This window comes from Crinia signifera, chromosome 4, assembly GCF_055691185.1.
Source record: "Crinia signifera chromosome 4, ASM5569118v1, whole genome shotgun sequence".
In the NCBI taxonomy this organism is placed as follows: domain Eukaryota; kingdom Metazoa; phylum Chordata; class Amphibia; order Anura; family Myobatrachidae; genus Crinia; species Crinia signifera.
Window position 1 is genome coordinate 242,919,489 of NC_139220.1, and position 24,867 is coordinate 242,944,355.

Genomic DNA, 24,867 nt, shown 5'->3' on the forward strand with positions numbered 1-24,867 from the left:
CCCAGGCCCAGAGGGTCTATCTTCCAGACAAGAAGCGGCTGGCTTTGCAGGCCCTCTTACGAGGGTTTCTCAAGCACAGGAGAGTCTCTCTTCATCTGTGTATGAAGATTTTGGGCAAGATGGTCTCGTGCTTCGAGATGGTGGAATTTGCCCAATTTCACTCTCGACCGTTGCAGCACCAGATCCTCAAGTATTGGAACCGTTCACCACAGGCTCTGAAGAGGCAGGAGGTAGTACTCTCTCAAGAGGTTCGACTATCGTTGCTCTGGTGGCTCAAGCCATGTCACCTGTCCAGGGGACGGCCCTTCCTAGTCTCGGACTGGGTACTCTTGACGACAGATGCCAGCCTCAGGGGCTGGGGAGCGGTGGTGGAGGACCGGTCCCACCAGGAGTCGCGGTTGCCGATCAATATTCTAGAGCTCAGGGCGATCTACTTAGCCCTTCTCCAGGCGGCCCCCCTGATTTGCTCTCGTGCAGTCAAGGTACAGACAGACAACGCCACGGCGGTGGCGTACATCAATCACCAGGGGGGAACTCGGAGCAGAACAGCCTTTCTGGAGGTACAGCCAATTCTTCGATGGGCAGAACGTCACCTCTTGGCATTGTCGGCAGTGTACATTCCCGGCGTCGAAAACTGGGAAGCAGACTTTCTGAGCCGCCAAGAGATCCACTCCGGAGAATGGTCTCTTCATCCGGAGGTGTTTCACTCTCTAACCCTTCGTTGGGGAAGGCCTCAGATAGACCTCCTGGCATCCCGGTGGAATCACAAGTTGCCTTGCTACGGGTCCAGGACTCGGGATCCAGGCGCATTTCTGGTCGACGCTCTGTCGGCTCCTTGGCCGTTCGATCTGGCGTACGCCTTCCCGCCTGTGGCTCTTCTTCCTCGGTTCCTAAGAAGACTCAAGCGGGAACGGGTAAGGGTAATCCTGGTGGCCCCAAACTGGCCACGCAGGGCCTGGTATGCCGATCTCCTGCTCATGGCGGAGGAACCTCAGTGGCGGTTACCTCTCCGGCCAGACCTTCTGTCTCAGGGACCCTGTCAACATCCCAACCTAGCTCGTCTCGGTTTGACGGCTTGGCTCTTGAGAGGGAGATCTTAAGAGACAGGGGGTTCTCAGATTCTGTGATAAGAACCATGATAGCGGCCAGGAAGCCGTCTTCAGCAAGAGTCTACTACAGGATCTGGAGTTCTTTCTTTCGCTGGTGTGAAGAGCACGAGAAGAATCCAAGGAGGTTCTCGTTGCCCAAGGTGTTGGCCTTCTTGCAGTCGGGAGTGGATTTGGTCCTTCAACATTCCACTTTGAAGGTTCAGGTCTCGGCGCTCTCGGTTCTGTTTCAGAGGCGCATTGCGACAAGACCGGAGGTTCGCACTTTCCTCCAGGGGGTCATGCACGTGACTCCTCCCTTTCGGAGTCCCTTAGTTCCGTGGGATCTGCCTTTGGTTCTGAAAGCTCTTCAGGTGGCTCCATTTGAGCCTCTGGAGTCAGTGGAGTTGCGTTGGCTTTCATGGAAGGTGTGTTTCCTTCTGGCAATTGCGTCAGCTAGGCGGGTCTCTGATTTGACCGCTCTATCTTGTAAGCCACCGTTTTTGGTTTTCCACCAAGATCGGGCAGTTCTCCGTACCAGGTTGGGTTACCTGCCAAAGGTGGTATCCAGGTTTCACGTAAACCAGGAAATCGTGGTTCCTGCTTTCCAGGATTCAAGAGGTGGAGGGGCTCTTGATGTGGTTCGGGCCCTTCGCATCTATGTGGATAGGACCAGGGAGATTAGAAGAACAGAAGCTTTGTTTGTTCTTTATGATCATCAGAAGCGGGGTTGGCCCGCATCGAAACAGTCCATTGCCAGGTGGTTGCGGCTTACGGTTCAGCAGGCATACCTCCTGGCGAATAGGCCGGCGCCAGCAGGGCTAACGGCCCATTCCACTCGCTCGGTAGGATCATCGTGGGCTGCGGCTTCCGGAGTCTCCGCAGAGCAGCTGTGCCGCGCAGCCACATGGTCTTCCATGCACACTTTTATACGCCACTACAGGTTTGATACTTTCGCCGAGGTCGACTCTGTGTTCGGCCGTGGCGTTCTTTCTGCAGCTCAGGAGCGTTCCCTCCCGTGAGGGGACAGCGGTGGGACGTCCCACTGTCCCAGTGGCCACCAATGGCATGAAGGAAATAAGGGGATTTTTGTCCTTACCTGGAAAATCCTTATTACTGAATCCTTTGGTGGACACTGGGCGCCCGCCCAGACGCCCCTGATCGGCTGATGGGTTGGTTTTAGGGAATGCTCTTGTTCATGGTAATACAAGATCTCTCTTTTTCTTTCTTTCATTCTCTCCTTTCCTGTGCTCCTAAGTCCGGTGGTAGTCTAAACTGACCTAGGATGGAGTGTGGGGAAGGAGGGGCCTGGGCTGCCCCACTAAAGTGTTAGCTACTTGGTGCCTGTCGCCATGGCTCCGCCCCCTTCCCACTGTCCCAGTGTCCACCAAAGTATTCAGAAATAAGGATTTTCCAGGTAAGGACAAAAATCCCCTTTTCTTGGCTCCTGATTGGCCAGAAATCATTCTGTCCAGAGACGCCGAGGAAGAAACATCTCTGCGCCGGTGAAGTCCTGTAAGCCGGGTACCAGATGGGAGCAGCGCTTCAGCCGGAGAGGATGCCGAGGTAGTCGCCGGGGACCAGGTGAGTAGGATTTCCTTCCTTAGGTACCCCTGGGGACTACCCCGGACCCCGGATTCTTCAGGACAGGAGCCCCGGAACCCCAGGACCAGCCCCGGAACCAGGACCAAGGCCCCGGAACCGGACTCTTCTGCCCTGGAGCCCGGGCCCAGGATCCATGGACCGACCTACGGGCTCAAGGTAGGTAAGTATCAGTGTGTGTGTGTTCTGTGTGTATTAAACTTTTATTTTTCAGGGTGTCAGGGTGTCAGTGTGTTTTCTTTAACTATTTTTGGTACTGCAGAACTACAAGTGCCAGCGGGCCCTTTAATGCCCCGCATGCTGGGACTTGTGGTTCTCCAAGTCCCAGCATGCGGGGTAGGCTTGCTGAGACTCATAGTTCGCCAGTAGAAAACAATAGTTTTACTTCTTTTTTTTACACAATTCATCAGCCCGATGCCCACCGCCCAGGGGCATCGGGGACAGCCCCGGACTATCAGCATGGGCTGGTAAGTCCTGGAGGGGGGGGGACCCCTTCATTGGGGGGGTCCCCACTTCCCCAGGACCCCTGCCCATGCTGACCAGCCAGGGGGTTAATGCTTTGGCCGCGGGACCTTATATAATAAGTGTCCCCCGGCTGTGGCATTACCCTGCTGGCTGGTTGGGTCCGGTGCTGGTTCTTAAAATACGGGGGACCCCTAGTCATTTTGTCCCCCGTATTTTGGGAACCAGCGCCGGACCTTGAGCCTGGTGCTGGTTTCATGAAATCAAGGGGACCCCGATTTGTCGGGGACCCTGATTTTATGTCACCAGCACCGGCTCAATGAGTCCGGGGCTGGTTATGCTCTGGCGGGGGACCCCACGTGCGTTTTTTTTTTTTTTTTTAACTTTACGCTTTCCTGCAAACGTGCGATTTTCAGACATGAAAATCGCACATTTTCAGGACTAAAGACAGCGCACCAATTTGCCGCAAATCGCACCACTTCGCACTTTTCAGGCTCCAATGCGCATCACATTAAATATGCGAATTTTGACTGAAAAGTGCGATTTGAAAAAGTGCGATTTGCAGCGATGTGGTGCGCTAAGAAAAAATGCGCATTTATCTCAACGCATAGAATGTCACCCCTTGTGCTTACAGTGCATTGCTAAGTAATTACATCATCAAAACCAGACCGACCTGTCTGATTTTGTATCAAAAGGCAATTTAGAGGTTAATTCACCATGTAAACAAGAAAAAACAGAAAGTATCTACAATGTAGTAGAACACGTAAAAATAAAAGATGATAGTAATTCACATGAAGATGCATTGCAGACTGTTTGGTTCACTCGCAAAGGGAAATTCCTTCTCAAATGGACAAAACCATGTGCACTGCAGTTGGGGCTGATGCAGAGAGATTTAGAATTGGGTGATTTTTTTTGTCTCTGTGCAGAGTAAATACTGGCTGCTTTATTTTTACACTGCAATATAGATCTCACTTAGATGTAAAACCCCACCAAATCGAATTCTCTCTGCACATGTAACATGCCCCACCTGCAGTAATGATAACATGCTGATAACTAAAGTTTTGTGTTTCAGTGTATTTGGTTGGGATCACGTCACCCAGGGGCTAGTGGAACTTGGACTGCTTTTAATGGATTCCTATGGGCCTAAAGGGGCTCCTGGGGCAAAGACATCAGAGGTAGCTGCAGGATTTGTGAAATCACCAAATCAACACGCCAGTCAGCTTGGGTCAAAAATCCTATTGGAGACATTCAAGGTGATTTATAATTCTGATTGTTTTCACACATTTTTTTTCTCTCTCTTTAATTTAAACTGTAAATAGTTTTAAGACTCAATTATGTGTCTGAATTTGAGCATTCATGGTAAAACTTTTATTTTATTGGTTGTGTTCCATATTTTGTATATATTAGGTCCATGAGCCAATTAGAAGTGTGATTTTGGAGCAAGTTTTAAATCGTGTTATTACAAAGGCCACCTCTCCAACCGTTCACTTCATAGGTAATGTATAAAAATGTTATGTTTTTTTATAAGCAGCCATGGTTGTAATAAAGCATGCTTTAGTAGGCCAAACCTACTGCTCTTATTAGGACTGTGTAACAATCTTAGGTGCAGCCTGAGCCTAAAGCACTTTATTGCTATTAGAACAATGGGTATATTATACTAATTTAAAAATAAAATTGCTAAAATGTCTTTCAGATCTTCTGTCAGATATTGTATTCTCCACGCCGCTCATTCTCCAGAATTCAGCATCTAAACTGACGGCAGCGTTTGACCATTTATTTCACTTGCCATTCTCCACAGTGCAGGGCCTACTCAAAGCTTTACAGGTAAAAAAGGCAATTATTAGTGTTCACACGAAGCGCGGGATATTGATCAGTGAGAGCAGATTTCAATTTTGATTGGCAACATTTTAAATGTATCACTACAGCCAATGTAATTGTAACTATATATCACGTTTAAAATGTTGTCCTCCAAAATGTAAATATGTCCTCCTCACTAATCTGCTCTCCGCAAGGCCTGCCCCACGTGCCTGCTTGGGAGGTGGCTAGGGGAGCAGAGTGCCTGCAGGGTATTTATTTATGCAGAAATTGGCATATGTGTGTGTGACCATTGAGCTAGTTCTATGGCCCTTATTCTGGTTCACCCGCTAAGGCAAATTCCTTCTCAAATGGACAAAACCATGTGCTCTGCAGGGGGGGGGGGGGAGGGGCAGATGTAACATGTGCAGAAAGAATTAGATTTGGGTGGGGTTTTACTTCAAAGTGAGATCTATATTGCAGTGTAAAAATAAAGCAGTCACTTACCCAAATCTAATTCTATCTGCACATGTTACATCTGCCCCCGATGCAGTGCACATGGTTTTGTCCGTTTCAGAAGGAATTTGCCTTTGCGAGTGAACCAGAATAAGGGTCTATGTGTGCATAAGTTCCTATTTAAAATGCATTTATTTTGGCAGTTTTTAATATTGATATTTAATATGTGTATACTGTAGTGAATTTTAAAGCAAACCAGGCTCTTCATGCCAATATTATGTAAAATAGGTCAGGCGTATATAGAAGTGTTTTTCATGTGTACCTAGTTAGATCTTTTCATCAGACCTAAAAGAGGACAGTGATGCTATTACGGTAAAATAGCCGCATTACTGTTCTAGTATTTGAAGTCTTTTTTTCAATAATATATTGAAGGCAACTTGTTTGCGTAGCACCTGCAGTATCCCTCCCTGAGTAAGGTCTCTGTCCTGTTTTACAGCCACTCTTTAAAATTAATATATCCGTCCGGGATTTTATTATACTTGTGTTAAGGAAAGCAATGTTTTCAAGGTAAGGTGTTTTTAATTCTTTGTTTTATTTATTCCTCTTTAATGCTTTTATTTAAAATATGGGCCATTTGTTTATGACTAACAATTGAAACAATAACATATATTGTAATTTATTAACCGATTTGAAAAAGATGTTCACTCAAATAATTTTTCCTCCTGTTATTTTAGGAGAACTAGTGGTCTTCATTTTTCAGTGTATGTGAAATGTCCCCTGTTTCTCGACTCTGACAAAATATATAGACTATTTTTATAAATTTCAAACTTTACTATAAATATATTGTAAGTGGAGTTCTTTTCTTTTCCCCTTTTATTAAGACCTGAAAACTCTCAGGAAGCATGTCCACATAATGGGCTCTATTGAATTCCGCCAGCGAGGGGGCTTCTGCAGCAAGGGTGGCTTGTTTTTGGAGAGAATTGCTGAAAACAAGCCATCCTCGCCATCTAACCCCCTCTCCAGCCGCTCGCCCTATTCCATATTCCGAGGGAATCCTCGCTGTCCTCTGTGGGCCAGCTGCATATAGCTGCGACCCTTGCGTCCCAGTTTTAACAGGGACACTTAACTGTTTCCACCTCCCTGAAACAACCCAGCGAGGTGGAAATTGTGAGTGCAGGGGGGAGGGGGTGTCCATTGAATACTGATCCTCTATTGGCACTGCTCGCTGTCACAGCCCTATTGCCATAGGACAATGAATATGTACTGTCTGAATAAAACAAGGCTGAGGGTGGTAATGTACTTAATTTAGTTCTACATTGTTACACCATATGGCAATTTAATCAGTTATGTTATTGTATTTTGTCACTAGCCAATTAGAAGCACGGAAGTCTGCTGTTGCTGGTTTTTTGCTCCTGTTAAAGAATTTTAAGGTTCTCGGGAGCTTGTCCTCCTCGCAGTGTAGCCAGGCTATTGGTGCAAGCCAGGTAATTGTTACTTGGTGTTTATGATGCATACTCGTCCTTTTATATGTGTTCTGTTACCTGATCATATGTCACGTGTAGGTGCTGGTGGATGTCCACACTCGTTATAATGCTGCTGCAAATGAGGCATTTTGCCTGGAAATACTAGGATGCCTGAGAAGATGCCTAAACCAGCAGGAGGACATTAGACGGTTACTTTATGAGGTAACTGGCACTGTTGAGGTGTCTCTTTTTTTTAATTCTAAGGTCATTTCAAAGGCACAGATTGAATCACTATTTCTCACTTGTTTCTTAGGGTTTTTATGATGTTCTGCGTCGAAACTCACAATTGGCTAATCCCATCATGCAGACACTTGTGTCTCAGGTAGGACTTGGTTCATGTTGTCTCTGTATTTCTAGGTTCAGAAAATTTAAAATTTCTTGGATGTGAACCTTTCAGTATCTAGTCAAAATCAGATTTTACATGAAGCCTGGTGCACTGTATATGTTCGTTAGCACTGTATAAGGTCATTGGGCTGACCTAGCTTAGGTCGACATGGCTAAGGTCAGCATGGTTGGAAGTTAGACACAAGCATAAACTTAACAATGGTTAGGTCTACAGTCAAAAGGTCGACTTGGGTTTTTCACGTTTTTTTTTTTTTTGAGCTGACATGCCAACAGGCGGTATTTCATGCCCTACAATCCACTAGTGTAATGGGGCATTGTGCCCGAAGCATGGTGAGCGCAGCAGTTCACTTTGCCGGTGTCCATGTTGACAATTGAGACAAAAAAGTGAAAAACCCACGTCGACCTTTTGACTGTCGATTTAGCCATTGTTGACCTAATGCTTGTCAACCTTCCAACCATGTCGACCTTAGCCATGTAGATCTATTTCATTTGTCGACCTAAGTCATGTCGACCTAATGTTGGTTGACCCATACCTCTGAATACTCGCTCATTCTTGTTAAACCAAAAGTCAGTGTGTCCAGCATTAGCATGAAATGGGATGATTGTGTCATATTGTGTGTCTGACCCCTGGGTGAACAATAACCTATATCCTTTTGATTAATCCCAGCAAATTATATTTTTCAATGATCTGGTTCCTAGAGATTCTGAGTGCAGAAGTACCTTTAATTTGATAATCCACGGGTTACTACATTCATATACTGGTTCTTCATTCATTGAGGTATCAAGGTTTTCTTTTACAAGTTCACATTGTCTAATCAGCATTTAATCTTCCCAACCATTGTCCATTTACCTGGCTCTGAGCACCTGGACATTGCTTCTTAAGGACTGGGCAGTCGGTGTCCGGGGGAACAATGCCAATGTCGCTACCTAATTGGACAATCACAGGGACATTTACAACACACAGCCAATTAGGAATCATCTTCATTCATGCAGTTTGAGGGCGGGTGGTTTGTTCTGCCCATACTTTAAATTTATAACCTGGAGTTGGACAGATGTGAAGCTTCTGAGCCACCATCTCTTGGACCCATATGACTTGTCCCTCTATTTAGCATTTGTAGGGCCTTGTGCTGGTCAGTGCTTCTACAAATAGAGATCCATTGGGTCTAACCCTCAAGCTGCCCCTTATTGCCTGGCTTTTTTTCCTTTTTTGTTACATCCACCTCTTGGTAGATGAAATAACTACTTTCTACATTGCTTCCCGTGGTTGTGAAATCAGTGCAGTCTGTGAAATAGTGGACTATCCACTTATCTCAATACTTGCCCAGTCACCCCAGCATATAAATGCATAATCAAGCATATATACTATTATGTACCGGGATTATGCTGCTGTTTTTCAAAGAAATATAGCTAACCTTTGTACCCACACTAACGTTTGCTGCTTTTCTGTATAGTTGAAGCGATATTATGAACCAGAGCCTGACTTATTACCACCAATCAAGCTGGAAAAGTGCATCACCGCCCAGAAAGAACAGATCATACTGCAAGAGCCACTGGTAAGGAAACACAAGTTACTCCTTTTTTTAGATGAACTATTGTGGTTCTAGAAATGCTACAAAAGACGACTGCTAAAAATGCTACATCACACTGAAGATCAGATGCCATACCTTGAGATTCACAAAGTGATCTAGTGATATGTCATAACTGCTGAAGTGATATGGTATGATTTATATTTAACTCTTCTTAGGACTATGTAAAGTAGTTCTGTGAAAGGTGTAATGCTAGTTATAAATCTGGTTGATCTTGCGACGGGCTGATACAGTGTAATGATATGTCATGCTTGTGCACAGACTGTATGATCCGCTATGTGATGGGACTATATACTGTATTGTGTCAGGTGATTGTATCCAATGAATCGTTGCTCCTGTAAGCTATGGAGCTGATTCAGATGTGATTTGCAGTCACTATTGCTAACAATGAAGCAGCATTTTGCTCTTCCCGCTGGTGAATTGGCTTCTGATTGTTCTCATAAAGGTCATTTAGAGGGGATTTGCTTGCTTTTTTAGCACTGGACTGGCTAAGTTGTGTTACATGATGACATTATCAGAATGTGAGTGGATCTGTCATGGTGTGTTCCTATGACCGGATCTGTTAGCATGAGCTCTTTTACCATCGATGATTACTGTGTCTGGCTATAATTATTTGGCTTACATCATCCTTGAGAAAAAGAGGTTCTCTAACACATTTGGGACCCTGCTGTAACATAGAATCATAGCATATCAGTTAGACTACTATTTACTAGTTAGCTTGCTTGATTCTATTTTTGCAGCATTGTTTAGATAATGGATTAAATCTATGTCCTCTAAAGGTTCATCTCAACATTCTCTGTTGTTTGGAAGTAGGGGCAGAACTCCAGAATTGCTGACTTTTTTATATGACTGTGCCAAACATTCATTTCTCCTTCATACTTCATGGCAGCCATCACATTGGGTTCATCCCTCTCTCTCTCTCCCAATTAGACAGGTAGTTTTTTCCCCCTAGGATCCAACTCCTCCTCTTCCATATCTTATATAACTGAGCACCACCCTCCTGACCATAGTCTTTTTTCCTGTCTCCTCTATCTGTAAACAGGTAGTTGAGGAGTTAGAGTAGATAGCATGCGGTGTGACCTGGCAGCGTGGGTTGGCGGTGCCTTAAACCCTAACATTGGTCCTGGCCGGAGGCGTGGATCATGCCCTTACTTCTTAAAAGTATTATGGGGATTGGCGGTGCCTTACCCTGAGAAGAAGGTATACGGAACGGGTACAACTTGTGCCCGAGTGTTGGTATACAGGACTCACCCGGGAGGCATGGCCGTGTAGCGGTGCTGGCTGGTGTGCAAGTGGTGTTTTGTCCAGGGCAGCAGGGAGAGGCAGCGGCAGCATGTCCGGCGTGGTCACTGTTCCCGGCGCTGGTTTATAGCTGCTCTATGCAGTAGCGCCGGAGGGAAGTGACGCGCATTTCCGGCGCGCCTGCACGCGGTCTGCGTTCCACAGCCAGGCCACGTGCGTTCCAAATACCGGAAGTGCCGGTATTTATAGCGCCTGGCCGGTGTAATAGGCTGGTTCTTTACTTTTTTAAGGTTAGAAGAAAGTTAGTTAGTCTGTTTATTCTCTCTTTTTAGTGTGCCTGTAATTGCCAAAAAGAAAACTTCTAAGAAGAGAGTGGATAAGATTTGCCCGGCATGTGACAAATCATTTATTGGTGAAGATGTGTTGTGTAAAAATTGTCTTAAGAAGAAATGGGCTGTTTCTGTATCTTCTCAAATCTCTGAGCTTAGAGAATGGATGGAAAAGAACTTTGTGTCTAAAAAGGAGTTTACTAGTAGTAAAAGGTCTAGGTCACAAACCAGTCTGGACAGAGATGATGATTGCGGGTCAGTGATTGCTGGTTCTGATGATAACGCCTCAGGTGGTTCCACTGCGGAGTCAGGGGAAGTCATCGAAGATGAGCGTTTATTTAATCTGGAGTTAGTGGAAGTGGTATTAAAAAACCTCTATAAAACTCTTAATTATAAGCAACCAGAGAAGACAGAGTTGAATACCTTATTTGAGGACAGATGCAGGTGCTTCCCTGTCCATAAAGTTGTTAAGGATATATTAACAAAGGACTGGAGTAATGTGGACAAACGAGTTGGTTTCTTTAAGAGGATTGATAGGATGTTCCCTATTGAGGATGAGGACTTTTTAAAATGGTGTAGCATCCCTAAGATAGATGCGGCTGTTTCTGAAGTCACCACTCGTACAACCATACCATTGGAGGACGGTGCGTCCTTAAAGGACCCCATGGAAAAGAGAATAGAGAGTGCGTTAAAACGGTTACACATATCAATATCTGTGTCTATGAAGTCAGGAGTAGCCATAACGTCCCTCTCTTAGGGCATTAAGAATTTGGTGAGCCTCATTGCAAGATGACCTGCGGGCTGTGCGATGTGTGCGATAAGGTGCGCGGCAGCGCGCACCTCATCGCACAGTCCAAAAAGTATGCACATACTTTTTGTACTTAGTTTTCATCACATTGCATGTTGGTCTTCTGGACATAGACCCCATGGTATCACGGCACAACAGAAAAGTACTGAGATATGGCTCTTGCACTTGGAATCCCGAAGCATTTCTAGTGGCCCCTTGGACTTTTCCCCTTGTTTACACATTTTCTCCCATCTCTATGGCCACACAGAGTGCAAAGCAAGGCCAAAGCAGAGGGTGGCACAATGATTCTGGTGGCTCCAGATTGGATGTGGCATCTGTGGTACACTGATATCCTCACTCTATCCATTGATATGCCCTGGTGTCTTCTGAAGCATCCAAATCTTCTGTCACAGGGTCTCTGTCTGTATCCAGATCTCAGCCGCCTTGCTTTGACACTGAGGCTGTTGAAACATCATTCTTGAAAAGGAAGGATTTTTCTCGGACCGTAATCAGGACTTCGCTTCGGGCTAGGAAGGCTTAGTCTGCCAGGATCTATCATAAAATATGGAAGATCTTCACTTGGTGTTCTTCTTCTTCTTCCAGGGGCTTCTGCACTCGATCCTTTCATATTTCCCATCTGTTGGCAGTCCTTTAGTCAGGCTGGAGCTGGACCTTAGGCTGCCATCCCTGAAGGTTCAAATCTCATCCCTTTCTGTTCTCTTTCAGTGGCAGCTTGCTGCCTTTGCAAATCTCAAGATGTTTCTCCAGGGAGTCCTTCATGTCCAGTCTCCATTTGTGGCTCCTTGGGATCTTTCCCTGGTACTTCATGCCCTCCAATCGGGTCACTTTGAGCCGCGGGACTCTGTGGACCTCTGTTAGCTTTTGTGGAAGACTCTGTTCCTCTTGGCTATTTCATGGCATTCGCCCTTCCTTGAGTTCCATCCTGATAGGGCAAACCTCCACACTTGCTTGGACTTCCTGCCCAAGGTTGTCTCACTGTTTCATCTGAACCAGGAGATTGTAGTCCCAGCTATGAGAGATGGGCCTCCAGAGGATGCCACATTAGAAGTGGTGCAGGCTCACCACATTGATGTTGACTGCAGATGTTGTCTTCTAAAAAGACCATGACCAGGCGGCTCCGTTTGACAGTTCACCATGCCTACTCGACAGCAAACATTCCTACTCCTGCAGGAGTTATTGACTCATTGGTATCATTCCTAGTAGGAAGAGGCAGCGCTACACTCACTGGATATCATTACGTCTTTGAAGATTAAAAATAATTTTATTTATATAGTTCTTTTCTCCCAATATGACTCAAAGTGATTTATAGCACACAAAACCAGCTTAACAGTGGATATTAGTGAAATGCTTGAGGGAACAGGAATGTCTTTAGTCTATTTTTGAATTAATCCAGTGTGGGTGCCTCTTGCACTGTGCGGGGAAGAGAGTTCCTTAGAGACAGAGCCACAAAGCTGAAAGCTCTACCCCCACATGAGTTCAGGCAGATTCAAGGTATTGTTAATTGTCCATCATCTGCAGATTTCAGTAATCAAGAGTGGCAGTAAGGATTTAGAAGCTGCTTCAAGTACCTTGGATTTTGATCATGAAGGGCTCTGAAAGTCATTAAGCCAATCTTAAAGGCAATTTGCTATCTTACAGGCAGCCAGTTAATGGTGTAAAGAATGGGTGTAATGTGGCTGGAGCGTTGCTGGTTGGTTAATAGCCTGGCAGCGGCATTTTGTACCATCTGCAAGCAGTGCACTTCTTTTGCTAGGTGCCCAAGGTAGAGGGCATTGCAGTAGTCTACGAAAATTATACAAATGCATGTATGACTGAAGGCAGATCTTCTGGGGGAATTAGGTGCTTGGTGTGCAACAGTAGAGGGAATGACATGTGTGAGGCCCAGAGCACTCATTGTGCACATGAGGGCTTGGCCAAGGTGCGATCCTGCCATCCGGGAAGCTCCCCGGGCGGCTCCAGGGAGAGTAATGTATGGGGGGGGGCTTAAGACTTTTTTACCCAATAATATAGGTATCTTTATGAAATAAATATATATTGCAGGGACACTTGCTGAGCACTATTCACAGTTGTCTAAACTGGTATAAGCATAGGAGCAGTTTACTGCAGGAGAGAGGAATGGATGATGACGATGATGACGACAGCATTGCATGTCGGCAAGAAATTGACGAAATCCTAGAATCCATCACCAGGAGAATGACTAAATGTGATCTGGAGGAATTTGAACTGGTAATTCTCTTTCATCATGGAAATAAATACTTGTTCGTTTTAAATGTTTTGTTTTATTCATTCTCTGCTCCATCCCCATTAGGACAAGTCTGCTGAATTCTCCCTGACGTCTGGTGTCGGGATGAAAAACTACAACTATGCCGTGTTGGTTATGGGAGTATGTGAGGTGCTGATTGAGTACAACTATTCCACAGCAAATTTTAGGTAGGTAAAATATATAGCATTCATATAAGCAAAAGCATTTATCTTTTTTTTTTTTTTTAACCATTTCTATATGGAAACAATTATGTCTGGTTGTATCTACTGGTAGGCTAAGTTTAGCACCTGACTGCATACTGATATGTAGCAATTAACTTGCAAAGAGCATAAATACACATGGGTACTTGTGTAGTATCACTGCTCCCACGATGGGCATCGTATAGGAAAAAATCACATTGCATGCGATGCGATGCCATTTTTCACAGAAATCATTGACATGTGTTAAAATCATGTTAAATGCACCCCAAAAAGCATTTGTTACTGTACCACCCCCACTATGAACGCCAACCCGAAGCGTGGCGAGCGCAGCGGTTCGCGTCCTACGACCTTTTCATACCCCCACTATCCACGTCGGCATGGAGTTGAGAATAGAAAGTGTGGCGAGCGCAGCGAGGGGACACTGATAGCTGTGAATCCCGCGAGGGGACACGGATACCTGTGAAGGTATCCGCGTCCCCTCGCGGGGCTCGGTGGCTCGCTGCGCTCGTGGCGAGCGCAGCGAGCTTTCTATTCTCAACTCCACGCCGACGTGGATAGTGGGGGTATGAAAAGGTCGTAGGATGCGTACCGCCGCCACCTCGCGGGCTCGCCACGCTTCGGGGTGGGGGTGGTACAGTGTGAAAAAAGACATTTGGGGTGCATTTAACATGTTTCCTACTCATTTACATGCATTTGGATGCATTTGTGATCAAAATCGCATGGCATGCGATTTTTATAACAAATGCATAAAAAACCCGGAAAAATCGCATTGCATGCCACTACATATGGCATGCGATGGGAGCCGTGAAAGTATACAAGTACCTACACATTTAACATCAATGCATTGAGATTTTTGCACCACCTTGACCCAGGCTAAATAGAATTCTTATTCATACTAAAAGCAACAGTATTTTTAGTATTGTCTTTCCAGCATTTTACTACTTTTTTTTCACCTTTTTTATTTTTTAATCCTATAATAATCTTATTTGATGTTGTATTTCTGGGCCTTAAAAATATATCTGTACTAACATCTAAAAGTGGCTCTAAAAAAAAAATGTATCTGTTCGTACATGTGGGTTATAGCCCCTGAAAGTTCATTTCAATTTAGATTGACTCCCATTAAACTAAAATCAATGAAAATTGACCTTTGGTAAATATACACCCAAATATTATTTTTATTTATATACAAATATTCTAATTCATGTACATTTTTTTTTCCCCAGCAAAAGCAAGTTTGACAATATTTTAGGAATATTTAAGTGCTACAGCAAACTTGCTGATATCTTAAAAGAGAAGTCTGGGAAAGGAAAACAGGCCGGCAATAATAAAACATGTAGAAGTCTGCTATCGATGGGCTTTGTTTCCACGATCCTAACAGCATTATTCAGGTGCAGTATTCATCTTATCCTTTATATCGTCCATACTAATTATTCAGTGAAAGTGTTTGCTATATTTCTTTTTGAACGGATTGTGCCCATTGATGGATTGTGAATCAAGAGTATAGATGTATTATAGCAGCGCTTATCGCACCGCTATAATACTTCCTGCTTCGCCGCATTAACAAGGCGAAGCAGGAGGGGAGACCGACAAGATGTGGGTTTCCTCCTACAATCCAAAAATATACTGGCAGGTTAATTGGCTCCCAACAAAATTAACCCTATAATGTCTGTGTGTGCGTGTGCATGTGGTAGGGAATATAGATTGTTAGCTCCACTGGGGCAGGGACTGATGTGAATGTTCAACAATACTCTGTAAAGCGATGCAGAATATGTATGCGCTACATAAGAAACTGTTAATAAATAAATATATTGTTTGCCGAAGTGGGGGAGTGCAAACTCCCCCCTCTGGTGATGTCACCCTCCTGGAGACCGCATATCAGTTCACACTGATGTGCTGTTTCCTTTCCCTCCGCCGGCTGGTCTGGGCATGCGCGGGATCTTGCCACCTGCAGCTTTTGAAGTCAATAGCAGTAGAGGGCGGAACAGTCAGCGCTGCTGACCATTCATACATTTGCCCTGCATATCGGATTGCTATAATTTATATAGCAGCGCCCCTGTCATCTAGCACCCCACGGCTGCTTCTTACATAGGTGAGAAGCGGTATCGGTGCACATAAAGTTCGCTAATACCGCTTCTCCCCCAGAACCACGGATGATACATCTACCCCTGAGTTTGGAATGTGTAGTTTATGAACTTTTTTGTTCTTTACATTCTGTGTGATTCATTTCTGTGTAGAGACAGCACAAGAGCACATGAGGAAAGCCTTAGCGTCCTTCGAGCCAATCTGGACTTCATGAGATACACTGTCAGTGTGGCACTGCAAAAGATCCAGCAGCTCAAGGAGACTGGAGTCACTGACGGGCCTGATGGACAGAACTGTGAAAAAATGTTCCACTGTATTTGTGAGATAACCAGGTAATGAGCAGGAAATCCTCTTACTAAAATGTTTATCCTCTGGATGCCGGATTATTGATCGTAACTGATATTTACATTACTCTAAGTATTCTGGAAAGATTCCTAGCAAAAATAACATAGAAACATAGAACTTGATGGATAATAAGAACCTCTTGACCCATATAGTTTGCCCAAAATACAGTAACATTATATATATATGGTCTCTTGAACAAAAAATTCTGCTTCTTTAATAACATGCTCATCTCGGTGTTTAACTAAACTGACTAGACAGCCAGAAAATCAGGTTAATTACAGTGATCAAGGAGAAAATGCATAAACAGTGGATTTCCAAAACATCTACCTTTCTATACACACAGGGTGTTAATGTGGCGATACACTTCAATTCCGTCTGCTACTGAGGATTCTGGGAAAAAGGATAAAGGGAAGAATATATCTTTGCTCTGTCTGGAAGGTTTGGCACAAATATTTTACACGATCCAGCTACACTACCACACAAAGATTGCACAGTTTCTTGCAGCACTGGGTAATTTTTTTATTATCTCTTTAAAAAAAAAAGAAATAAAAAGCTTAATGTAATATATTACCTTCAGAAATTGAATTTTATATTTGATTAATTAATTATCTTAAATAGAACATTAGGAAAAGCCATTTTTGCTAAGAGGTAGATACTCTTTTTATTCCCTCACACACTGCCAGCAGCGACCTACGCAGTGCACCCCAGCTGGTTGCCTTGGGGTGCACTGCGTACATCATCTGCAGGCAGGATGTGCTTCTCGTGGATGTTTCCATGCACTGTATATCATACTACTACACAAGCATCCACTTTCCTATATCTGCATTGGGTCCTTATATGGCTCACCTCCCACAGTGTCACCTTCGTAGTGCGCCTACATGGCTGCCCCATCTGGTACTCTGGTGAATGGTATATTGGTATTTTGGGACCCTACTCCACACAGCAATCATTTCATTTTGTGTTATTTTTTTCAAGGGTAACCTATTCCACCCAGGGCGCCTTAGATGGCTGCCTCACTTGGTACCTTCTTAGGGTGGAATACACAACTTGTGGAAGTTATTATCCAAAATGCCTGCACCAACACTACATTGTGCCTACTGTGTTCTCAAGGATTTGTTTTATGCCTGTGTAACTTATCTATTGCTGTACTACCCGAATCCTATGTATTATGTGCATTGTTTTGATGTCTGTAAAGCGCCTTGAGTCCTGTTAGAGAAAGTGCGCTACATAAATAAAACTTGCTTACCTACTTAATAAGAATAAGCTCCATCTTCCCCAATGTTTTCGAGACCACTCACTTGGACCCTTCAGCGGTGATATGTATTTGGTGGCGGGATCTCCTCCCTGGTGGTTGTTATAGATGAGAAGAAGTTCCCATCCTTTAAATACAGATGTGTACTTTTTGCAAATAGCAGAATAGTGGGTTGTGTGTGTACACACGCGCCTGTTACTATAATAGGCTGTGATGCTGCTGGAGGCTGGTGCGAATGCTTGCTGTATATTGCGATGTGTAAGCATGGAGGTCCCACTACAGAAAGCTGTTATACATAGCAAATAAGTAAAGGGACACATCTGTAACACCTTAGGCAAAGAGAGAGAATAAAAATGGTAACTTGTTTTAGGTGGTAAGTTCGTAATGTTCTGAGGGAAAAATTGTATTTGCCAAAACCACTATCTTGCCGAAGAATATGAAATCAAGTCTGGCTATATGTATGTCGACATATTGACCATCAACCTAGACATTGTCTTAGTCATCAAGATACCACAAAGGGTGAATTAGGCTTTAACCTTTGAGACGTGATGCTGGAATAATAAGACATTCCTCTATTGTTGTGAAATCCATGTCAGATCGATCCCCAGCCAGCAATTTTTTTTCTCTTGATTGTTTGCTTATTCATTGAGGGTTTTTGTGATCCTCTGTACCTGCTGCAGCAGCTTCTGCCCTGCTGTGGTTGGGAAGTGTATAGTTGGAGACTTGCTCTGGCTGCTGCAGCAGCTTCTGCTCTACTCTAGAAAAAAGAAGGCTTGTTTCGAGTTGGTCTGTCTAGACCTGCTGGGGCTGCTGCAGCAGCTTCTGCTCTGCTGTGGTTGGAAGGGAAGGTGGATAGTTGGAGACTTGCTCTGGCTGCTGCAGCAGCTTCTGCTGTGGTTGGAAGGGAAGGTGGATAGTTGGAGACTTGGTGTGGAGTCGAGTCCCGGCCAGGATTGAATACTGAACTGACCAGATTTCCACTTGTTGGAAATATTGGCAGGTACTGAAACCCCCCCCAAGGCTTTTCCTACCATTTTAATATTTTGCATCCAAATAGTCTTGTTTTGCCTACCATACCTTAGATGCATATGTAATTCTTCGTGGTTGCAGAGACAGGTATTATGTAAGAACATAAAACCTAGCTATTTGGTACTCACATTATACAAAAAGTTACTAACATCTGTGTATTTAATACATTTTATTTTTAGATAATGATGATGAAGAGGATGCTGGTGAAACGAATGTTATGGAAAGGGCTTCCTGGCTAATTACACAGTTTCAGGTACATTTCTAATATATTTAATTATGTTCTGTACATACATTATTGTATATATCAGTTTTTTCTTGAATTCTTTATTTCACACATACTGTAAATCACAGACAGAATCACTTTATTTGAAATGGTCTCCGCTATGGGTCCACATAGCTAAATAAACCATAAAGTGAAGTGGGCTTTTCCTTCAAGTCCACGCCCCTAAGTTCATACTCTGCTCTGCGTGGAAACAATAGTGTTGGTGTTCTCTGACAAACTGATAAAGGGAACTTTTTACGGACTGTCTAAAAATCTCTTCTGTATCTCTGACATGAGGTTACTTTTTTGGTGCTCTGTAGTGATGATTCTGGACAGTTTTCTATGCTGTATTATTAAGGTGTTATATGCATATTCTTTCAGATTTTCCTATGTTGGTCATAGTTGATTGCTTGTGCGTGAGATTTGTGCCCCCACCACTGCTTGGTGGTATATCTACAGTTTGGGCTTTTTTGAATATCACTTTGTATTGATTTTTCAAACAGCACTATGAATGGGAAAGCAGTAGGGGATACAGAAATAATTATATGGAAAAGTGTGGGGGGGGAATACGGAGTGGACAAGCTGGTATATTGTGGTATAATTATAATGCACTGTTATGGTAGGATTGTCAAACTGAGCTAAAGAGCAAATACGCTGAACACCAATTTGAATTTCTGTACAAGTAGAAAAGGGGAGAAAGTAAGAGTAACTATGAGGTAACATTAGAGAATGGGGTGGGAATGATTGCAGTCACTGTCCATATCTATAGGATGTAATGATAAGGGTTAGTTTAGTTCTGAAGTGGAGAAACAACCTTGTAGTAAGTAGGGTGAGGGCTCCATGAATCTGGGAATTTGTTGGGGGAGGTATGGAAGATGCTGAAGAGATATTCTATTCTCTCAGTTCTGTTAGTAATAATGCAGAGCAGGAGTTTCTGAATCCAATCTGACATTTTGTAATAGACATGTTGGTATTGCGTTTTAAATAATTGCCATGTTAAACCTTAGAATCTCTCCGATGCCTGAATCTCACAGGCAATTACATTTCCCCCTTTGTGTCACTTTCTGTAGAAGTCATCCGCTTATATTTGGGGGTAATCAGGATATGACCAGATAGTATGGAATATGAAAGGAAGCCTGGCTTCTGGACACTCCTGATAGGGAAATTCTCTTTTAGACTACATCCAACAACACTGCATATACATAAACAATTAGTAAATAAATGGCTAACCTTCCCTCTTTACATGTATTCTCTTCACACAGAGACCTCTTATGAACCAGCTGAGCAGTGGAGAGGATGAGTTTAATAGCAAAGAAGCTGTACTGTTAGTCAGTATCCTGTCTATATTATCCAAGTTTCTGGAACCCTCTTCTCAGCAGGTCAGCAATTATCATGTGCTAGAAGTCACACACACACACTGACGGTAAACTATTGCATGATTACTAGGATCATATAAGATACACATGGTGGGGTCCATCTGTCAAATTATGTTGGATAAACAAGTTATGGCCAAACTCTGTGCACTGGATGTGCCTTGAGATTTATTCTCTCTAACATGCAGATTTCTCCTCATATATCTATCTATCTGCATACAGAACAGAAAAGAACATGTATTGGGGAAAAAAGCTGTAACTACTACATTTTACCATTTAGTGTACAGATGCAGAGACTCAGTCGCACACACTTTTAATTTGTTCAGAGTGAAAATGGCAATAAATGATATAGAATTTTGTTTTTCTCTTGCAGTTTGTGCAGATGCTATCGTGGACTGTTAAAATTTGTAAAGATACTAATTTTGGTAAGAATGACTTTAGTTTGAAGGTGTATACATTTCTCTTGTCTTCATGAAATGGTATTCTCTTCTACGGCCAGCAACCTGCTCGATTTTCTTCCTAGAACCTTCTGGAATCTTCTTTTCATTTGATCCCTCAAATGAAAATGTATCTACTCTCATCTTCCTACTCAGCTCTCCCATTGATCCTCTACCAGGCCTGTGGCTCACCATCTGATGTGAAACTACCCTTCCCAGCATTTACTTCCACAGTTTTAGAATACCCTAATAGCAAATCTGTGGCAGTGCATGATGGGCTTATAACTGGCCAGGCGAGAAATCAGCAATAATTCGTCAATCAGGGCATTGTCGCCCATTTTTAGTCCATTTTCGCCGATGTCACTTCCCTTTTTTTTTGGGGCATATCACAATGGACATACATGGGCAGAAGGCCCGCAAATTCGCCAAAATCAATTGAATTTGCTGCAATTTCGACGATCCCTTTGGTTTACGCTGATGCTGGATTTTTCACCATGTCGAAAAATCTGCACTGGAATTGAATAGGGTGAGTAAATTTCGCCCACAAAACGGTTTTCAATCGCCTGGCGAAAAATTTGCCTGGGATTGTATACCCACCATAGTTTCACAACAGCTAGCAAGCCAAACGTTGCCTAGACCTGTCCTATAGTCTCCCAAATCAGTATCAGTCAAGCCATTTCCTGTGTTTATCCCAATGTTAACGAATCGTGCTCTCACCCCCCCTCTCTTCCCTCCAAGTTATGAAAGTTGGTGAATATTCATATGAGCAGGCGTCAGGCCCTATAAGGGATACAGTATGTCAACATGTTTAAAATAAGGTTGGATAAACATTTATTGGTAAAAAACATCCATGGGTACGAACAAGTAACATAAACTGTCTTTAAAATATCAGAACATACTATACAACAAGGGATAAGCTACTATAAACATAGGTTGAACTAGATGGACGCAAGTCTTTATTCAGCCTCACCTACTATGCAACTATGTAACACCTGAGCACTGAACATAAGTTTCTCAGGTGGTTTAATGCCGATTTACCTTCTTTCCATAGATGATGTCCAGTTCTGTAAAGGAATAATGACTCTTCTGTTTAGCATGCATTCTCTATTCAAGAGCCCAGTTAGTCTGCTCCGGGAGCTTTGCCAGGACATCCATGGGCACCTCGGTGATATTGATCAGGTAAATGATAAAGTTCTGTATTTCTATATACTAAAGCATGTATTGTCATTTGGAATAACTAAGGTACAACTGTGGATATTATGGAATAAATGAAGTAAATAAAATAAAGTCAATTTTTTGCTGAAAAGCTTTTACACAGATCGATCTGGAAAAGAAGACAGTAGAAAAGATTTAAGGTCCAAAGGTCGCCATGAAAACGGGTTGTTGGGGGTTTGATTTTGTATGTTTCAGCATATCGGAGCCATGTTAGTGGAGGCGTGTATCCCGGCAGGTTACTATTTCCATCATAGTCTTACACAGGAACTCGACCATATGTTTTTCTACCTTTTTGAACCTGTTGACCTTAAGCATTGTCTGCCTTTTGCATGTCAACCAATTGGGGTGGACCTATTAACTGTAGCTCTATCATCTGGATACTAGACTATCTCACCTCTGCCTGTATGTTTGGTACAAAAAAGAAAAACACATAATGTACAGAAATCTATACATGTATAGAGAAATATACAGGCAGCGAACGCTGAGGTTATACTACTGAGTGATCCATAGGGCCTCTCCCTATACAATCACGTTACCAGCTTCTAGGCAGCAAATGCTGAGGATAATACTGTACAGAGTAATCCATAGGGCCTCTCCCTATACAATAATGTGACCAGCTTCTAGGCAGCAAAGGCTGAGGCTATAGAGTCATACATAGGACAGTAAGGCTCTAGTTACACCTTTTTATGCCTCATGACCAGTAAGTAGACTAAGCAGTATTTAGAAGTGCCAAGTCAAAGTGTTAGGCCTCAACCCCAAAGAATGGAAGCAGTTTTTAAGGATGACCTGTTCAGTGTTCAGCAAATCTAATGTAAGAGACTATAAGTTCACTGCAAAGGCTGGATTTACAATGGCCCGATTCCTTGGGTGTACTTACACGTGACTTTTTTTCATGTAGGCTTATATTTTTTTTCAACAATACTTTATTGTAGCACTGCAAATTATAAAAAAAAAGAAAAAAAAAACATATATATATATATATATATACACGCATAGGCAGTGATAGCAATATACAGTAGGTATAAATGCGAGCACACACAATATAAAAAGATATGTAAATCACTACATGTAAAGTATATTATGATCTCAGAACAGAGGAAGACCTAATGAAAGTATCTCCAAACTATACCACAATGTTAAGGCTTTCTTTCTGGGGTGGAGGTAATACGCGTATATATGTTAACCAAACCTTGAAACAGCTTCACTGTTCCCTGTAGGCATATATTTTTATTAACAGTCATTAACACACACGATGTGGACAAAAGTATTTGGCCACACATGTTAATTATTGAATTTGGGTGTTTTACCACCTGTTGCCACAGGTGTACACAATCAAAACCAGGCCATTTGTGAACATTTGTCATATAACATTGGTTGTTCTGAATAGCTCAGTGACTTCGTACTGTGATAGAATTCAAAATTTTCAATAAGACAGTTTATGTTTCATCCATACTGGATATTCCACGGTCAACTGTAAGTGATATTATTTGACAGTGGAAACGTTTAGGAACAACAGTAACTCGGTCATGATGTGGAAGATCCCGGAGTGAGGTAAATGACTGCTAAGGTGCATGGTATACAAAAGTCACCAATATATACCACTTCTGCTGATTCCATAGCTTTCCGGAATTCCGTTAGCATTAATGTAAGCCCCAAAACTTTGCGGTGGGTGGTTCGTGGAATGGGTTTCCATGGCCGAGCAGCTGCATGTAATCCTCGCATTAATAAGTCCAATGCCACGCGTCAGGTGGAGTGGTATAAAGTACACCGACACTGGACTGCGGAGCATTGGAAACATGTTCTGAGGAGTGACGAATCACGCTTCTGTTTGTCAGTCAGATGGGGCGAGTCTGAGTTTGGCAGATGCAAGGAGAACTTTACCTGCCTGACTGCATTATGCCAACTGAAGTTTGGTGAAGGAGGGATAATGGTATGGGGCTGTTTTTCAGGGTTTGTCCTAGGCCCCTTTTCTCCAGTGAAGGGCAATCCTAATGCTTCAGCATAACAAGACATTTAAAACAATGCTATGCTTTCAATTTTGTGGCAACAGTTTGGGGAAGGCCCTGTTCTATTCCAACATAACTGTGCCCCAGTGCACAAAGCAAGGACTATAAATACATGGCTTGATGAGTTTGGTGTAGAATAACTTAACTGGGCAGTACAAAGCCCTGACTTCAACCCCATAGAGCACCTTTGGGATGAACTGGAATTTAGATTGCGAGCCAAGCTCTCTCATCCAACATCAGTGCCTGACTTCATTAACCCCTTCAGTGGTAATCCTGAGAATTGTCCGGACTATGCTTCAGTGCCCATACTGGCAAGCCCAGAAAATTCTTGAGATTGCCACTGCTTAGCGCCGGGAAGCGCCGCTGAGCTGAGTACTACAATCGGCTAGCTTCAGCGCTGCCCGGTTCCCTCTGCTCGGCCATGCCTCCTCCTCTCCCCACCCGCCCGGCTGTTGTATTACAGTCTGTGATAGGACTAACTACACGCCGGGGGCAGGGCTGGGTTGCAGGGGGCAGAGCCGGGCAGCGGCTGACAAAGTGCTCAGCGGTGCTGCCCAGCCCCGGGAGACAGTGTGGTGGGGTTTTTTTAGGGAGCGCCCCCCCCTAAAAAACTCACCCAGTGGGGAGCTCTCCCTAAAAAAAAAACCACCACTGAAGAGGTTAATGCCCTACAGACTGAATGGGCACAATTTCCCACAGAAGCGCTCAAAAAGCTTGTTGAAAGTTCCAAGAAGAGTGGAAACTGTTATCGCTGCAAAAGAGGCACCACCTGTTTATTATAGTATATGTATTTACAGTGTCATTATAGTCCATGTTGGAGTAATGGTGAGGCATCTGAATAGTTTTTTCCCCCATATAGTGTATAAAGTTACAAAGCAACATTGCTACTGCTAATTATGCAAATGGTTCAACTTTCTTTATACCCCATAATTTATACATAACCAGCCATAGAGGAAATATGATAGTAGTGCATAGTGATAAGTGATTTGTCTCTGCAGGACATTGAAGTGGAGAAGCAATCTCACTTTAAAATTGTAAATGTGAAGACTGCAGCACCTACAGTCACTGTAAGTATCCAATATAAGACGCACATTCTTCATAATTTTATAACATAATCATACTGTTCTCCTACACTATACTAAGTGTGTGTGTGTGTGTGTGTGTGTGTGTG

General features: G+C 43.5%; 1 protein-coding gene across 1 annotated transcript in view; it reads left to right on the forward strand.

The window, feature by feature from the left end:
- Nucleotides 1-24,867, forward strand: part of FANCI (FA complementation group I) — a 60,381-nt gene that overhangs the window by 21,339 nt on the left and 14,175 nt on the right. Inside the window, exons 13-30 of the mRNA XM_083184177.1 lie at nucleotides 4,222-4,402; nucleotides 4,557-4,644; nucleotides 4,843-4,973; nucleotides 5,896-5,966; nucleotides 6,769-6,883; nucleotides 6,962-7,084; nucleotides 7,176-7,244; nucleotides 8,719-8,820; nucleotides 13,273-13,458; nucleotides 13,541-13,662; nucleotides 14,919-15,083; nucleotides 15,930-16,109; nucleotides 16,466-16,632; nucleotides 18,583-18,656; nucleotides 19,928-20,044; nucleotides 20,412-20,463; nucleotides 21,527-21,654; nucleotides 24,695-24,763. Coding sequence (XP_083040303.1) covers nucleotides 4,222-4,402; nucleotides 4,557-4,644; nucleotides 4,843-4,973; nucleotides 5,896-5,966; nucleotides 6,769-6,883; nucleotides 6,962-7,084; nucleotides 7,176-7,244; nucleotides 8,719-8,820; nucleotides 13,273-13,458; nucleotides 13,541-13,662; nucleotides 14,919-15,083; nucleotides 15,930-16,109; nucleotides 16,466-16,632; nucleotides 18,583-18,656; nucleotides 19,928-20,044; nucleotides 20,412-20,463; nucleotides 21,527-21,654; nucleotides 24,695-24,763 — 2,140 coding nt within the window. The remainder of the gene's footprint in view (nucleotides 1-4,221; nucleotides 4,403-4,556; nucleotides 4,645-4,842; nucleotides 4,974-5,895; nucleotides 5,967-6,768; nucleotides 6,884-6,961; nucleotides 7,085-7,175; nucleotides 7,245-8,718; nucleotides 8,821-13,272; nucleotides 13,459-13,540; nucleotides 13,663-14,918; nucleotides 15,084-15,929; nucleotides 16,110-16,465; nucleotides 16,633-18,582; nucleotides 18,657-19,927; nucleotides 20,045-20,411; nucleotides 20,464-21,526; nucleotides 21,655-24,694; nucleotides 24,764-24,867) is intronic.